The sequence below is a fragment of the Amborella trichopoda genome, chromosome 10 (genome assembly GCF_054954075.1).
Source record: "Amborella trichopoda isolate Santa Cruz 75 chromosome 10, AtrichopodaSantaCruz75HAP2 v2.0, whole genome shotgun sequence".
NCBI classification, from domain to species: domain Eukaryota; kingdom Viridiplantae; phylum Streptophyta; class Magnoliopsida; order Amborellales; family Amborellaceae; genus Amborella; species Amborella trichopoda.
In genome coordinates, this window is record NC_142345.1 from 2,414,263 (window position 1) to 2,431,148 (window position 16,886).

The 16,886-nt window shown below is 35.6% G+C and overlaps 1 protein-coding gene across 19 annotated transcripts in view; it reads left to right on the forward strand.

Moving 5' to 3' along the window:
- Positions 1 to 15,968, forward strand: part of LOC18427932 (actin-related protein 4) — a 29,633-nt gene extending 13,665 nt beyond the window's left edge. For 10 of the 19 annotated variants that reach the window (XM_020663486.2, XM_088850053.1, XM_088850052.1 and 7 more), the window contains 13 exons: positions 2,360 to 2,414; positions 3,920 to 3,997; positions 4,099 to 4,152; positions 7,578 to 7,631; positions 7,729 to 7,789; positions 12,302 to 12,353; positions 13,380 to 13,446; positions 14,030 to 14,089; positions 14,215 to 14,277; positions 14,799 to 14,861; positions 15,248 to 15,312; positions 15,431 to 15,499; positions 15,583 to 15,968. In XM_020663486.2, coding sequence (XP_020519145.1) covers positions 2,360 to 2,414; positions 3,920 to 3,997; positions 4,099 to 4,152; positions 7,578 to 7,631; positions 7,729 to 7,789; positions 12,302 to 12,353; positions 13,380 to 13,446; positions 14,030 to 14,089; positions 14,215 to 14,277; positions 14,799 to 14,861; positions 15,248 to 15,312; positions 15,431 to 15,499; positions 15,583 to 15,628 — 787 coding nt within the window. In that variant the 3' untranslated portion in view covers positions 15,629 to 15,968. Of the gene's footprint in view, positions 1 to 2,359; positions 2,415 to 3,919; positions 3,998 to 4,098; positions 4,153 to 6,662; positions 6,962 to 7,577; positions 7,632 to 7,728; positions 7,790 to 12,301; positions 12,354 to 13,379; positions 13,451 to 14,029; positions 14,090 to 14,214; positions 14,278 to 14,798; positions 14,862 to 15,247; positions 15,313 to 15,430; positions 15,500 to 15,582 lie in introns of all 19 variants that reach the window. The other 9 variants (XR_016043105.1, XR_016043108.1, XR_016043107.1 and 6 more) reach the window with 2 other exon arrangements.
- Positions 15,969 to 16,886: the final 918 nt, after the last annotated feature.

A 16,886-nucleotide genomic window follows, 5' to 3' on the forward strand; every position in this document is an offset into this window, starting at 1 on the left:
CACTTCTTTTGACCATTTTGTGTACCATGTGATTGTGATTTTGATGCGTATTACTTTCACTTATTTACCATTTCTGGCTTTGTGGATGTTCCCTTACTATATACTATATTATCTGCATGTTGATTATGTAGAATGCATTTTTCTGGAGGCTTCTTCCTGAAGTTATTTTTCATTTAAATTAGGGTGAAGAACTTTTGTTTGCCATAGATTACATGCCCATATAGGATATACCCATTCTCATGAAAGCCAAATGCATCGACAGCCATTCACACATCTACCTTAACACACAACATGGTGAATGACTGCTGTGATATCCTTGCAAATTCAAAAAAAAAAAAAAACACAAAGAAAAAAGAAGTAAATTTGAATTTTATGATAGAAGCCCATGGCTAATTATCATAGTTGTTCGAAACGCATGGGAACCCAAATCGTTTTAGGAACTACAATCACGGCTGGCTAGAAGATTCATATCTTAGGAATCGTTATCCGTACAATAGAAATCGTTGGGAACGAGATTCCTAGTTTTTAAGAATCGTGTTTCAACCGAAATAGATATAAGTTTCATCCACATATGGAATCAAAATTCCATCCTCCTTGGATTGAAATTTCCATCCCCCTAGAATCGACACTCCAAGAGTCAAGATTCATTAATATGCGGAATCGAGTTTCTGACATATGTGGAACATAAATATGTTGCTGTTTCGAATCATGATTCTAACATATTTGGAATCAAGTTTCTGAAGTATATGGATCAAAGATCCATGCCAGTTTGAGATCGAGATTTAGAATAATATGGAATATGGAATGTGTTCGAGAACCCCTACCAGGAATCGAGATTTCATTTTTATTGAGAAGGAAGCCCCAAGCACATCTTGAGGCTTATCAACTTCAGAACCTATATTGGATGTCTCTTATTAGAAGGTTTCCCAAATTTTGAAGTGATTGTGTTTGCTATTGAACTTACGGCAATTATATACAAAAGATAAGTATTTCTAAATTGTGATTTTGACTTCATTATTATAAAGACAAAATAGGATTAGGTCTACGCCATGGTTTCACTTTTAATTGTATGTGTTGTATTTACTAGTTATATTTTAAATTTAAAGTAAAGGCCGTCTAGGATGACACAAGTAAATTAATGAAACATTGCAACCCCTAGAAGCATTTGAAGGAAGATTTCTACTCCAATTTCCTTTAGGAAGTGCACAACGATCATAAATTGTATTGGTTTTTGTTTTGATACTTTGAATTTATTTATTTTTGAATCAAGATTTAATCTTCGCTGGAATCCAGATTCGATATATTTGAGAACATCTACACCCAATTAATTGGTTCAAGTTTCTAAAGATGTGTTGGATCAAGATTATGAAATTAAAGAATCGAGTTTCCTTGGTTCCAATAAATGGTTTCTAAAGATTTGTTGAATCGTGATTTTGAAATTAAGGAATTGAGTTTCTTTAGATCTGAAAAATGGTTTCGAAAGATGTGTTGAATCGAGATTCCGAAATTAAGGAATCGAGTGTCCTTGGTTCCGAAAAACGGTTTCTGTGCAGATTCCTTAATGGAAACATGGAATTGGGTTTTGGAACCGGAATCATGAGGCCGTTGGAGAGATTCCGGTAACTATGCTAATTGTGTCTAAAAAATGTGTGTGCGCATGCTCATATGCATGGATACAAACCAGATTAATCTGATTTCTTTGTTCATTGAAGGATTTGGCATTAGCCATATTGCTATATATGGTCACTGCATGTCCCCATTCAATTGTGGAGATAACATTGTCACCACACAAATTGCTTCAAAGTGTTGCATTTCACGATAGCGCTAAGTGAGTTGTATTGAAACTGACTACCATTATATGCGTATGCATTTCACAATTGGCATTGTATCTGTCTCATATGGACTAATTTTGAGGACATGATCACTGAAGGTCATGACCTTGGCCAGTCAAAAGTTCTTTTCTGAGCAAATCATGATTGATCTTCCTAGATGATTTTCTAATGTCATTTTCTGAGGTTGAAATATGTTTCTATGTGCGTTATATATTGTATATAAGAAGTACTAGTCATTCAGTAGTTCTGGATATATTATCAGGGTTTTGTCTTGTGATCCACTTCTGATTCTATTTATATAAATTGATCATAAATGAATAATTTTAGACAATTTCACTCACTTTGTTTGACAATGCATTCCCCATAGATATGTGTCCTGTTCAGATAAGATGTGGAATCTCATATTTCTTTCCATCATTGTGATATTTGGAGTCTTATACACACAAAGGCTTTTATTTGTGATAATTATAAGTTTTAAAATTGGTTGTCTGTTACCCTAACTAACAGAAGTTGCATTGGTTAATCAGTGGCGGAGGTTCTACTACAGTTGCTGCTGTACATGATGGCTATGTTCTTCAAAAGGTTTGTTGACTTGTTCACATCCATGCATTTGTGTTGCAGTAAAATTGAAAAACAATAAAATCAGCAAGAAACAAAGCCAAACACATGCATAATTCAAAGAAACCTAGGGTTTCTTCTCCATGCCCCAAGCTAGAGTTCAAAAGCCTAAGCTTTTATCTTTTTCAATTTCTAAAAATCATGTAGAATTATGACTCCCTTAAGGCCCCACACACCTCTTATATATTATAATTTAATGTTTCAAGTACAAAACGTGTCCAAACAAATAATACATTGACCCATATATCTTAACTTAAACTTAAAATTTGTAATGATAGTTTACCTCTGTGATCAATACTCGTGAATAGTACTTGTGAATAGTACTTATGGAGTAAATAAAAAAAATAAAAACTCTAAAAATAAAACTAAAAAACCCTAGAAGTGAACCTTAAAACTCATTTCTCTCAAAAAAATAAAATCTTAATACTAAAACTATAATATATATCCTTTAAAATTGAATAAAAATAAAAAATAAGAATATTTTTTCCCTCCATCATTCTCCCTTGGTTGGAGAAAACTCATCCTCGAGTTTTGAAGTGTCCTAAGATGAAATTCGCGTTAGTTCAGCAACATTCTTCAACTCGAATATTATAATCATGATCTCAGGACTTGGGTGTTACTACACTAATCAAAACACAATGATTGTGCATTAGAACTGAGAAACCCTTGAGGAAAGAGTCATTTTATGCCGGTGAGTATTTTTAATTGCATAAATTTGTTGAAATTACATCAATTTAGCCATGTAACCTAGTTGAATTTGCCGGACTTAGCTCTAGAACACACCATAGATGCATCTTTCAAAATTGAAGAACAAAAAAATCAGCAATAAATAAAGCCCATAATTCAAAAAAACCTAGGGTTTCTTCTCCATGCCCCAAGCTAGGGTTCCAAAAGCCTAAGTTTTTATTTTTTTTTCAATTTCTAAAAATTATGTGGAATTATGACCCCCTCAAGGTCTCACGCACCTCAAGTAGAAAAAGTGTCTGAACAAATAATATACTGACTTGTATATACTAACTTAAACTTAAATTCATAATGACAGTTTTACCCCTGTGAGCAGTTCTCGTGAACAGTACTTGAGAATAATACTTGTGCATGGTATTTATGAAGTAAATATAAACCCTAGAATCCCAAAAAAACTAAAAAAACCCTAGAATTAAACTCTAAAACTAAAACTATAATATACATATTTTAAAATCGAATAAAAATAAAAAATAAGTTTTTTTTCGCCCTCCATCAATTTGATCGCCTAAACGTTATACATAAATTCTAAGTTGGATATATCAGTTCGTTGAGTGCCTTTCTTTGGTGGTAATTACCTTTTTTCAACTTCCAAACAACATATTAGTAGCTGCTTATTTTTATTTTAGTTTTTTCTTAAGTTGTATGTTTGAGAGTGGTGGCAGGATTCAGTTTGTTAATCTGCCTTAGCATTTTATACTCTTTTGAGTTCTCTTTTTCTTTTATAGGCTGTGGCATCATCTCCTATTGGAGGGGAATTTCTAACAGATTGCATGAAGAAATGCTTGGAAAGCAAAGGCATTGTGGTGGGTCACTTTATCAGCATTTACAAATTGTTGCTTCCTTAATTTTGTCTACTGTAGAGCTATCATAATCTTTGGATTGGTGACATTGTTTTGTGTTGCAGCTAAAACCTAGATACTCTTTTAAAAGAAAGGAGATACGACCAGGAGAATTTCAGGTGGGATTTTCTGCATCAGCCATAGTCTTTAGTTAATTATGTTTTATCTTGTTATCAGTAGCAGTTTTATTTTCTTCCACCATGTTTTTATTTCATATTTTTGTTGCTTTCCTTTTGCACTGGAGTGGCTCTTTCAGTTTAGGCAAGAGTATTACAGGCCTGTGCTTTGTGCTTTGAGTGTTGTGGAGGGTAAGGGTGGTCATGTTAAACATGGATGGGGGCTACTGAGTTGGGCAATCACCACAGAACTGTGCTATATAAGGTACAGTTAAGGGTGCATCTGGTTTAGGGTTAGGCATGGACTGGGGTTAGACTTTGTGTCATTGTTTGGTGCAAAATAGAAATTCTGTAAATCTGGTTCCCATGCTTGGCCAACCTTTGGGTTTTGTAATGCATGGAATGGTGTGTGGACAAGATGCTTATGCATCCTGGATTAGAGTTGAAGGGAGATCCCCATGTTGTGTTGTTCCGCGTTTCTTGGCTTTGCTTCAGATCTGCACCTTGACCTGTCTGGCAACCATAGGCATGATTACTTATTAATACAACCTGCAAAATCATGGACCCAAACATCTAACATCTGTTTCATGGAGTTTTTTTTCAACTTGGGGAGAATATGAACTACATTTGCTGGTTACATGCCGATATGGGAGAGCTTGATTTTTATTTGAGAAGGTGCATGGTTGTGGATCTGGAGATAAATGACGCATGGGTATGAGCTACTTCTAGTTGTTTTTACTATATCATCTTGAAAACATGTGAATCCTTTCTTTTTTATCCCTCATGTCGGTGGCTTCTATGTCTTTCTCTTGGTTCAACAATATTTGAATTGATATCTGAACATTCATTTGTGCTTGCACTATTTTTTATGGGCGTCCTTTTTTCCACCTATCATGCATACTATCTACTGAGTTTACTTTGGATTGAAATAGCACAATATTTATGTCAAATTGTTATTTTTCTTGCGGGATTGCTTAATTTTGAGTAATGTCATTGAGACTGGACTGGCATTTGAATTGATGAGGGCACCGGGCTGGACCCGACCCATTCACTAGCAGTCTGATCATAAAATAGAAAAGTAAAGAAAATTGGAAAAATCATTATCATCATCATTAGAGTCTTTTCCTAATTATTTGGGGTCGGTTACATGAATCTTGGTCTGTCTTTCTACTCTATCAAGGGCAATACCCTCAATGAGGTCATAAGTCCCCATATGTTTTCTCACTACTTCCAATCATGTCCTCTTGGGCCTACAAATATAGAAAATAGAAAATAAACAATTGAAAAATTAGAGAAATCATGGGAAATCCAGAAACATAGAAAAATAAGAAAACTTCAGAAAAATATTAGGAATGAAAATAAAATTATATCACATCGTTTGTCCATATCTCATGATGCACTCCAAAGTCTCCAATAACCCATCAAGCAATAACTATGGAAATGAACTATTAGTATTGAAGGCAAATACCTCTATTAATATTAAAGTCAAATACCTACAACATTGAACTATTATACCCAAAAAAGAGGTTAGAATGAATGCATGAGACAGCTCATTGCAAAAGCGTTAAAAAATAAAAATATATTCAGTTTTCTATTTCTCTTTCAAATTTATAACAAATAAAACAAAGAATAAATCAAATAGACTTACTTAGGGTTTGAAATTTTTGAATTGAGTGACCTGCAAGGAAAGTCGCCAGAAGTTTGCCCAAATTCTAGGGGTTTTTTGGGTTAGTGAGATTGAGAGAGAGAAAATCTGAATATATTTTCTCTCTAAGGCTATGATTGATATTCATGATTTAAATATTCAAAATTTGAAAATTTGAATAAAAGCTTTGTTAGCCTTCCATATTTCTGGATCTCATATTATCCTTATATTTTCTTTTTTTTGTGTCTGTTTACTGCCTCCTCCTAATTCAGAATTTTTCCTGAAAACCTGGACCTGACTATCCTTATCTTTCCTAGTTATTCTCATAAAGCAACTTTGCCCGAAAACTAGTGACTCCAACATCCTTATCTTTCCTGGTTATTCTTGGAAGGCAACTTTGCCCATAAACTAGTGACTCCAACATAGAAGTTGCAATTCGTTAGAAAAGCTTAGCTAGTTACAGTAAAAACTATGATTCTCGCCTGAAAAGCAGCAATTAAAGTGGAAAGGGGTGCAATTTTACCTGAAAACCTACACCACAGCTTCGTTGGAAAACTATTAATGTTCCTAGAAAAGATGCAACTTTGCCGGAAAATGTTGCACTCTTCTCTGATACTTGATTTTCGCTGGATAAAACATCAAGGCTTGCCAGAAAACACCACTATTTTCTCCAGGAAATCTTATGAAACTCAACAGAAATCAATGCAAATCGCTAGAAAACCAGTGATTCTGGTGGGAAAATGGGTAAAACTCCCCTAAAATCATTAAAATTCTTTCCTTAACAAACCTACTATCCTAGCCAATAAAATCTGCAATTCTCATCCAACAATACTGGAATTTCCTTGATAATTCCCTGCAATTGTCACAGGAAAATATCGGGTGTCGCCGGTAAATGGACAACGGTCGTCTCTGCTAGAAGTTTGAGCATGCTCTGGAGCCCAATATAAAAACCCTAACCAACGACAATAGCTTATAGGGCGCCATGGAAGCTACAGTCGAAAAAACAGAAGAAATGGGGGATGAAGCCCTAAGGCTGGTATGAAAAAGGAGCTGTGACGCACAACTTTCTCTCTCGCTCTCATTGGTTAAAGGACAGCGTAAGGCGATCAAAGGAAGGGGGTGAAAGTTCTAAGGATGGTGTGAAAGAGGAGCTCAGTGAGCTGCGAGGCACAAACTACCTCTCTCTCTGTCTCATTGGTCAAAGTAGAGTGGCAAGGCAGGCAAAAGGAAAGCAATCCATTCTGTTAGATATTAGCGCCGTCTGTGAAATCAAATCCCACAAAATTTAAGTCCGACTTGAATTACATGGGATTCAGATAATAAGAACTTATCCTAATTTTCGAGGAGAAGATTTTGGTCAATCAAACGTGATTTAGGAACTAAAAAGATCATGATTATTATAAATCTTATATCATTTGATAATATTAGGATAATAAGTAGTTACCAATCATACTCTAAGAAAATGTTTTCAAATCTTAAAACCCACTCGAATGCTTTCATTTACCAAAATGTGCCTCATTATTTCAAATGACAAAAAGAAAAAAAAAACTGCTAAAATGGCAGAAAAAACAAAAAAGACAAGGGCCCTTTTACATTCTGGATCGGGATTGCCTGGTTCACATGTTTGTGGACATTCTGGTCTTGGGGGGTCCAACCAGATTGGAATGTCCAATGGTTTCCGGTTCTGATCAGCAGGTCTGGTCTTGTCGAAACAACTTTGATTTTGATACTTTTCATTAATATTTAGTTGTGACATGACATGTTCTTCCTTTTTTAATTCCAGACTGTGGACCTTGATTTTTCTAATACAACAGAAAGCTACAAGCTGTACTGTCAGGTGCCTGATTTCTAAACAGTGTAGTCTCCTTTATTGTGAATTGACATTCTATAGGCATGTTCTGTGCCTCTTGTAACTTTCTCATTTCTCATTTCAGAGGGTAATTGCTAGCGACATTAAAGAGGCTGTATGCCGAGCACCAGACACAGCATTTGATGGTACAATTGATTCCCATGTCATGAACTAATTTGTTTTTATATATATCATTTGGAGTTTTCTTTGTTTATACCAGCAATATGGGTTGTCTCTATATCAAGGTAAGGGTAATGTTGTTTCATGTCGCTGTTTTCAAATGGATGCTAAAATAGCTTTCACGGGGGCCTAAAAAAAATTTGTCAGTGATTTCTTTGTCCAGCTTTATCCAATGCAGATCTTGTTTATGTGATCTTTGTTGGCATTTTCTGGCCTACTCTCTCTCTCCGAATTTATCCACTGCTGATCTTTTTTATGTGATCTTTGCGGGCATTTTCCGGCCGACTCTCTCTCTCTTTCTCTGGTTGTCCGACTTTATACACTGCAGATAGTTTTTGTGAACATTGTGGGCATTTTCTGGCCGAATCTGTCTGTCTTTTTGCGTGTGTATGTGCGTGTGCGTGTGCATGCGTGCGTGATGCATGATGTTTATTATTTTGTGCGAAACTAATCATCCCCTTCCGGTATACTTTTGGCCTCCTCTCATCATTTATGATTTATTTTCACTAAGCATATTCTGGCCCTCATGAAAGCTTTTTATTGTTGTAGTTTATGTTCTGGAACTTGTCTGGATAGTTATGGTGATTATGGGAGTTCGAAATATTTGTTTTTTGCAAAGGTTGTTGAGATGGATGAGATGTTTGTCAAGATGGACTTTTGAAGATGCTAGAGGCTGTCACGCTTTAGAATTCAATTAGTAGTTCTGCAAATGGTTGTTGATGGAACATCAAATTTTGATGCCTTTTGTTGAAGCACAAATTTATATGCATAAATTGCTATGCTTCTTACAAGCACAATGAGTAGTAGTTCCTCCGATCAATAAAAAAAAATGACTACTTCCTTAAAATTGCAATTGTTTTTTATGTGAATTTCTGGATTCCTGGTAGTTCAACCAATTTTAGGACCATTAAATAAAGCTTTAATGGCGGGCAATGGCTATGAAAATGTTTCTTGATAAATTTTGGACATGCACTTGCTGTACTGGTCACTGGGTTCAGAAATCCGAATTATGTGACCTGTCCTTCAAGTTATTGTACCACTGGCTGCGAATTTTTGTCTTCTGATGGATGAAGATCGACAACAGGTAGTTGACTCTCAAGATGGTGTCAAAGCCTTTCCAATGTCTATCTCTCTATTCTTGTTAAAGGATTGTGAAAACGTTTCTTCAGTAGCTCTAGACGAAATAGACAGGGAAGCCCCCAATATCCCTTTTTATTTTCGAATGTTGCCTAGGCTTTTAATAGTATGCTTCATGGAGTATATGAGGCAAATCTAATTTTGGGGTTTTAGGTGTCTCCTAATGCTCATGTGGCCTCCCAAATAGAATTTGCGGATGACCCCCTAATGTTTTGTGATGCTACCACAATGCAAATGGAGAAATTGTGGCTATTCCTTAGATGGTTTCAGGTGTGCACAGGTCCTAGGGTGGACATTGATAAGGGGACACTTATGGGTGTTTTCGTCCTTGATCATGAACTAAAGGAGAATTGAATTGGCTGTGGGTTTGGTAGCTTGCCAAATAAGTGTTTGGTGTTACTCAGTGTTTTAAAATGCGGCCGCATCATACGGGATGCGCTCGCATCCGCATCAGAAGCAGGTGCATATACGCTTTTGACAGATGTGGCTGCATCAGGCCGCATCGTAGCCGCATCCCACTGCTACAGTATCCGCCGAATTTTTTTCTGTTTTGCCCCTTGGGGAGGGGCAAAATGGTCTTTTTGACCATCCAAATGTTAGGTAAACTGTTTGGGGGGGTATTAGGGGCCCTAAACGAAGATTTTCAGCCACTTTTGTGGCTTTTTTTGCATCAAATTGAGGTAAAAAAAAATTTAGGCGGATTTTTTTTTTCATCAAAATCTTCGATTTGGCGGTTGTTTGATACTTGGGTGTTCATTGGATGCCTTTGATTGTTAATTTGAAGATGTTAGGGTGAATTTGTGATAAAAAATTGGGGGTTTCAGAAGTCGTAAAGAAATCGAGCAGTACTTCACAGAGTCGGTAAATTTTGTTTCCTTCTTGTACAATATTACTATTATTCATATTTTTGGGGCAATGTCTTCTTCCCAATCTTCTAGTAATAAGGATCCGGCTTGGAAATATGCTAAACTAAAAAATCCCAAAGATAGAAATTGTGTGATATGCTTGCTCTGTGGAAATACTTATATGGGTGGATAAATGGATAAAAAATCTATGACAACTAATAGTTTTGAAGTTAATCATTAAACTAAAATACCTACTATCACATATATCACCTTCATATTTTTTTCTATGCATTAACTTATTTTTTAAAATTTTTTAAAATTTTTTTACATTTATTGACCGCATCATCGCGATGCACCCTCATCTGGGCTGCATTGAGCCATATCGCCGCATTGGCCCCCCACCGCATCAGGTCCGCATCCCGCATTTTAAAACACTGGTGTTACTCTTATGCTTGGGAAGTTCATAGAAACCAGTGTGAGTTGAGTTCATGGGTTGGTTTCAGAGGAACCTATGTAACATGGACACATGTGTATATGATTTATGGCATGTGTTGTCATATCAAGGGATATAATACTACACTTTAGAAACTTAAATACTTCTTGTTAATCTTTCTTGTTCAAATTTCACTATAGAAGTATTTTAATTTTACTCAAAATCCCACTTTCCCTATTATGTATTGGTGTACAAATGTACTGTGTCTGAAAGGCCAATATTGGGGTTGGTTTTTCTGACACTCTTTTCCATGTTATGACTCTATTTCTTTGAGAAAATTTGATCTATGGAAGGTAGGATTCTTATCAATGGCAATATGGATCACCCTTATCAGTCTACTTCTTTGCCATTCCAGCCGTAGTAGCAAATGACATAGAGAGATTGATGAGGAATCTTTTGTTGGATAGAACAGTAGAGAAGAGATATACCATATCGTTATGTGGGCCCAGGTTGCAAGGTGAAAAGCAAAGGTGGATTGGGGTTAAGGTTGTTGAGTACTATTGAATCAAGCCCTAATTATAAGGCGGATTGGGGTTGAGGCGGATTGGGGTTAATTGTAGTGGAGGTATTATAGTGGAGGTTTTGGTTGCAAGGAACATATGTGAAAATAACTGGTGAAGGCTATGGCAAGAAAGTGGAAGGAGGTCTTGTGGAAGAGCATACAACCACATGTAGCCTCTCTGGGGTCTAGAAAGGAATCAATAACTACTATGTGCCTGTTTTTATGAATAATATAAGGAAAACAATATTAGCAATGGCCAAAATACTTGGTTTTGGCTAGACACCTGGATTGGGACAGATCCCCTTGATTAAGTTTTGCCAGGTATATTTGCTTTGTCCATTAGGCATGAAATAATATAAGAGGTCTAGAAGGCTCAGGCCACTACACAATATGGACCCCATGTCTAAGAATGCGATCCAGGCTTTCCGAAATTTGCAACTGCTGCTCAAAACCTTCTTCCCACCCAAACTGGAGGATAGACTCCATTTAAGGACCAGATTATTATGGCGAGTTTTCAGTAAGGTTGATGCACAAAATTATTACATGGACTGACGAGTTTAACTCAGCTGAGAGCAGCATGTTGCTTATCGCATACCCTCCTATAAACCCAGGCTTTCGGTTAGTTAGCAGTACTTGGGAAGGTGCTTACTGTGGTCTGCTTTCATGAATTGACCTATCCTAAACCCAGGTGATTCTAGTTTTCTCAGTTTGACTTCTTTATATTCCAGGAGACTTGATGGCTTAGTTGTAAAAATTAATTGCTAGGTCCAATCGATAATGTTTGCTAAGCAGGGACTATTTGATATCGACTTCTTTAAGCTTGACCCTTTCCATTGGTTATTGGACTCATCATGTACCATGCAGAGAGCTTCATGAGAATTTGGCTTCTTTTCATATCCCATTGATAGTAAGGTACTTTCTTAGCATCAGCAACCACAAGTTTATACATGATCTTTCTTTTGGTAGTTTGCATGATGGTCCTTTGGGATGCATAAGAATGCCGTATCAGATTTTAATCCTAGTTCTTGTTAATATTCTTCTCCATATTCATTCTCAAAAAAAAAAAAAATCCTCTCAATATTATTAGAATGCGTTTCCAATTCTTGTAAACATTCCTCTTTATATCATAAGCTTTTATGAATGGAAATCAATGATGTTTTTATTATAGATTCCAAACCATGATTATTCAATCATTCTATGATAGTTTTTGTTCTCTTCAGTAATTTCCAATCTCAGCGGCCTATGGCTGAAGAAGATTTGTATGTTGATGAGCACAGCATTAATCACACAGAATTTTGTAATAATAAATAATTTTTAGGTTGATATCTGCTCGATGCAATTCTTTTATTAGTCTAGAAAGGATAATAGGAAAGTTTGTTACCTGATTTCATATGTTGCTATTTGTAGGCTACGTCTTGTTTGTATTTGTTTTTTTCTGTTTTAGGAATGCTGAATCTTTTTTTTTAAGAATGCTGAATTTGGAAGGATACTCATTTTGCAGAAACTGCATATGCTAACATTCCGACGACATCTTATGAGCTTCCAGATGGACAGTGAGTCGTAATCTTTTTCCTTTCATCTTTTGACATGAGGTTGAATTGGCATGAAGCATATTGCGAAAGTTATGTCCTTTCTATGTCATTACCTATGGTCAGTGACTACTAATATTTTTTCTTTTGAGGCTGTTTTATCATTTGATAATAACCCAATGTTAAATTCCGTGGCTCGGGCAAGGTATTCGGGCCCTTGCCGAGCCGAGTATTTTGGGCGAGTCCGAATTGATTCTGTTGAGTCCAGCCTAGGCTAAAGGCCCAAAAGAACCCAACAAAATGGGACAAAATCCAAAAGAAGTCTTAAAAATCTTTAAAAATTGAAATAAAAAAATGGTAAAATAAAAATGGAAAAGATCGATAAAATGATGGAAAATTGATGTTAATTGCTGAAAATTTTATATAATATGAGAAAGCGATTTACTACCAAACAACATTGTATAATACAATATTGAAAACATAAATACAAAATTAAGTATATATAATTATACTTGGTTTGGTAAAAAAATAATTCAAATATATGAATTCATATTAAAAAAAATGCAATTCACCCAAAATTTTGAGGCCGATCACCGATCTTCGCACTTGGTGTGGATCAATCCCTCGAATCCTTGTCAAAACTTCCTCAAACAACCCATATCAAAAGTCCAAAACCAGATTTGATTGTCAAGTATGGATCTAGGAGATCCGAGCTCTTTGGATGAATAGTAAGTTTGAATTTGAAATATCTCAGATCCTAATTTCTTTGGTGTGTGAAGAATCCAAAAATAGGCTTAAAGATCAAATTTCTTTGAAGCTCCAAAATTCCAAATCTGATGTAATAACCAATGTATAAAAAGGTGGCCTGCTGCGGCGCCTTGAGGCAGGCAGATGCCCTGGGCTTCTTCCAACTTTTTAAACCCTGATGGTAACTGGGATGATCCTTGCTGTTTTGTTGTTTTTGTTAATGTGGATTTTCAGTTACTGCTGTATTCCTTTGTCTAAGGATTCTTTCTTAAGCTTGCATTCTTTTATTTTTGTTCATGACAGGACGATAGAAATTGGGGCTGACAGATTCAAGATTCCAGGAATTCTGTTTAATCCATCCTTAATCCATGTAGGTAATTTTTCAGCTTAGTTTTTTGGATTTAGCAATCAAATTCTATGCTTTATAGTCTCATTCTGTCATTTCATTTTGAGAAAGTTACAGGGTAGAATATAGAAAAAAAGAAAGAAATGAAAGGCGGACAGGATTTCGACTGAAACCTGTTCTGCCAACCACGCCATTCTAGTTTATTAGTGTTTATTTTTATATGCTTGAATGTCATGGTCCTCTGTGTTCTTATGATTTGTAATTGTATTGTGCATCTTATTTTCGTGCCATTTTCTTTAAATTCTGAATGAGACCCATTTTAATTTCTAAATGTAAATTCAATGGTAATACACTCAAAATTTTGGTAGTGGATTTTGGAGTCCCTGCTTTCAAATTAACATTTCTTTTAGATATCAAAAAATAGATAAGAAACTAATTAACTAATCTTATTACAATAAACAATATTGTAATTGTGTTTTGGTTGCTTGGTATGATTGTCATTGATGGGTGACATTACAAATTGAATGCACATTGTACATATAAAATTTCAACTGTATTGAATGGATCATTGATGTTTCCTTTCTTTGTTTTCATATTTTCTCTATAGACAATTCCTGGGATGGACAAATTTGACCATTCTACTCCAAGTCGCGGTCTTCCACAAATGGTAATATCCCATTTCTTCAGCAAGGGTTGTGCCACACCAGATCTAATTTCAGTATGGTTTTTGGCCACATATATCTCTGCTTTTCTTAGCAGTTAAACACTAACGGATGCTCCCAATATCTCTAGGTTATCGAAAGCATAAATAAATGTGACGTGGACATTCGCAGGGAGCTATTCAGCAGTATTTTGGTAAGAATTTTTCTTACTTTCCAGGTTTGTTTTTTGTTATTATTAATTGCTTGTATTCTTTGGATATGGTAAGCTTCAGTCAGGGTAGAATTGAGCTGGTGTGCCATGTAAAAAGTATTGGGTGTTACTTCAGTGGCATAAAGTGTCTTTCCATTACAGTCAATTGCTCTCTTTTCCTTGCTTTGTCATCTAAAATACAATTAGCCATTTTCATACGAAAGCATTTTAACCATCATTTGCATAGCTGTATTAGCATCTGAAGACCGTCGGCCATATCTTAGTCTTGTACACCTTTCTTATGTTTTTTATATTTTATGTAAGGACCTTGACATATTCAAGGGCTTAATGGTATTGGCTTTGGATTCTTTCTGATACACAAAGAAACATGTATTAGTTTGCCCCTGCCCACTTGATGTATTAATTTCAAGTAATGTTTAGCATATTTAGACTTATCGTGGATGCAACTATTGATTTTATTTAGGGCGACCTATGATTTTGACCGTACTTTTTATTTTGAACAGCTTGCTGGAGGTACAGCCTCGATGCAGCAAATGAAGGAGCGGCTTGAGAAGGACCTAATGGAGGTAAAGACATGCTGAGCAACTAATTCTTTTGTGTGTAATTCTTTTAGTTTTCTTAATTGTGAAAGGCGTGGTCCTTAATTGTCTCTACCTTGTAACCAATCTCCAATGTATTCCATTCTGTTATGTTATCAGATTGTCTTTCTAGATACCAAAGTTTATTTTAAAAATAATATTTGGTTTTTGTCATGAAACCAATTCATACATGTACGAGTAATTGCAAGACCCTATTTTGATGATTTAAGAACGTTCAGTGATTTAAAGAGCTTGTCTTATTGGCTCTCTCTCTCTCTCTCACGGATGCTCACACACACATGCATGTGTGCCCAAACTCGCATATGCACTCTCTCTCGTGCATGTTCATCGCATGGCTCTGTTAAATTTTACAGGAAGCGCCTCAAGCTGCAAGAGTAAAGGTGCTAGCAAGTGGGAATGCTACTGAAAGGAGATTCAGGTCTAGTTTCTTCTTTGCATCTCTTTCCTTCTGTTGCAATAGACCATTTGTTATTTTGTAGGGTGGGCAGGTATGAATTGCTGATGTTGGTTTGCTTGTGTTCCTGATAAAATTGCAGTGTGTGGATTGGAGGGAGTATTCTGGCCTCCCTTGGTTCCTTCCAGCAGATGTGGTTCTCCAAATCAGAGTGAGTCTGACTAGTACAGATCATGCATCTTCTTTCTTTTTCCAATTTTTGTTTATTCTCATTACATGATATTGTTGGGGCAGGTTCGAGGAGCATGGTGCATCATATATTCAAAGAAAATGCCCTTGAAAGTGCTTCAAAGAACTTACCTGAGGACAAGGAGCAATTATATATATTCAATCAAGCTGGAAAATCTCTTATAAGTGGTGGATACATATGCACTGTTTGCAGTTGCATATTACAAGCTATATGGTTGTTGATACTATAGGCATTTTTTAATTTTATAGTCTATGCGTTTTCGAGCTTAATTATATACAGAAATTCACGGAAAACTTCTCCATTGTATTACTTTTTTTAATTTTGAGTTCAGTCTCTAATCCAGGGGATATTGTTGTAGTGTAGTGTAGAAGATCCATCTGATTCACTTCTTTCCTTTGTTATATAAGTGAAGCGTGCTCCTGTTATTGCATTGCTTAGTTGTGGATTTTAATCATTTGGTTCATTAACATTTTGTGTAGGCATTCATTTTGGTACTAACATGCACCAGTAAGCTTGTGAAGTGTGGTATAAGACAACCTAAGAAAATGATAAATATCATTTTGAGTATCTTTCCACTTTGGAGAGGCAATGAGATTGCTGCCATTTTAGCTTTTAGGCATCTGTGATGATGGCTAGAGTTTTTCAAGTCCAAGTCATGATGGGCATTTTTTAAAGTTTTTAATAGTCTTTCAAAAGATTGGTCTTTAGGGAGTGAACACATAAATGAACAAATCAGTATATATGGCATTTGTATGTGTGTATGAGAAAATAGAACTTGGGAAAGTGGACAAGTCAGTATAATTATATTTGTGGGTGTGTGTGGTTTTAGTGAGTCATCCAACTCATCTATTTACATGCGTATTCCTTCCAAAATCTATCTAGATGGATTTTGGATCCAAAATTTTTGGGGTTGATAATCTCAATCATAGTGATTGTGAATCTAGATTTTTTTTTGTAAGATTGAAAAATGTTTTTTTAAATAATTTATAGGAAAATATCTCTGTATACCTCTATAGACCTAGAGTTTTACAAGCTTTACGGTGGCATAGATTAAAAAAATTATCTTCTAATCCTTTGGATCCAATTTACTCATTTTGACTTATCGGTTTTTACCCAAACAAAAACTGAAAGACACCCTCTATGTCTACTAAATCTCTCTCTCCCGAGACCTTATAGAGAGAGAAACAAAGATGCATAGAGAGAGGTTTAGTATATATGTATATAGAGGTGTTTTTTTAGTTTTTGTTTGGGTTAAAAACTATCAGTCAAAAGGGGTAAATTGAGTCTAGGGGGTTAGATATATATATTTTAAAAAGCCCATACAGTTAGAAAGTTTTTTAAACCCTAG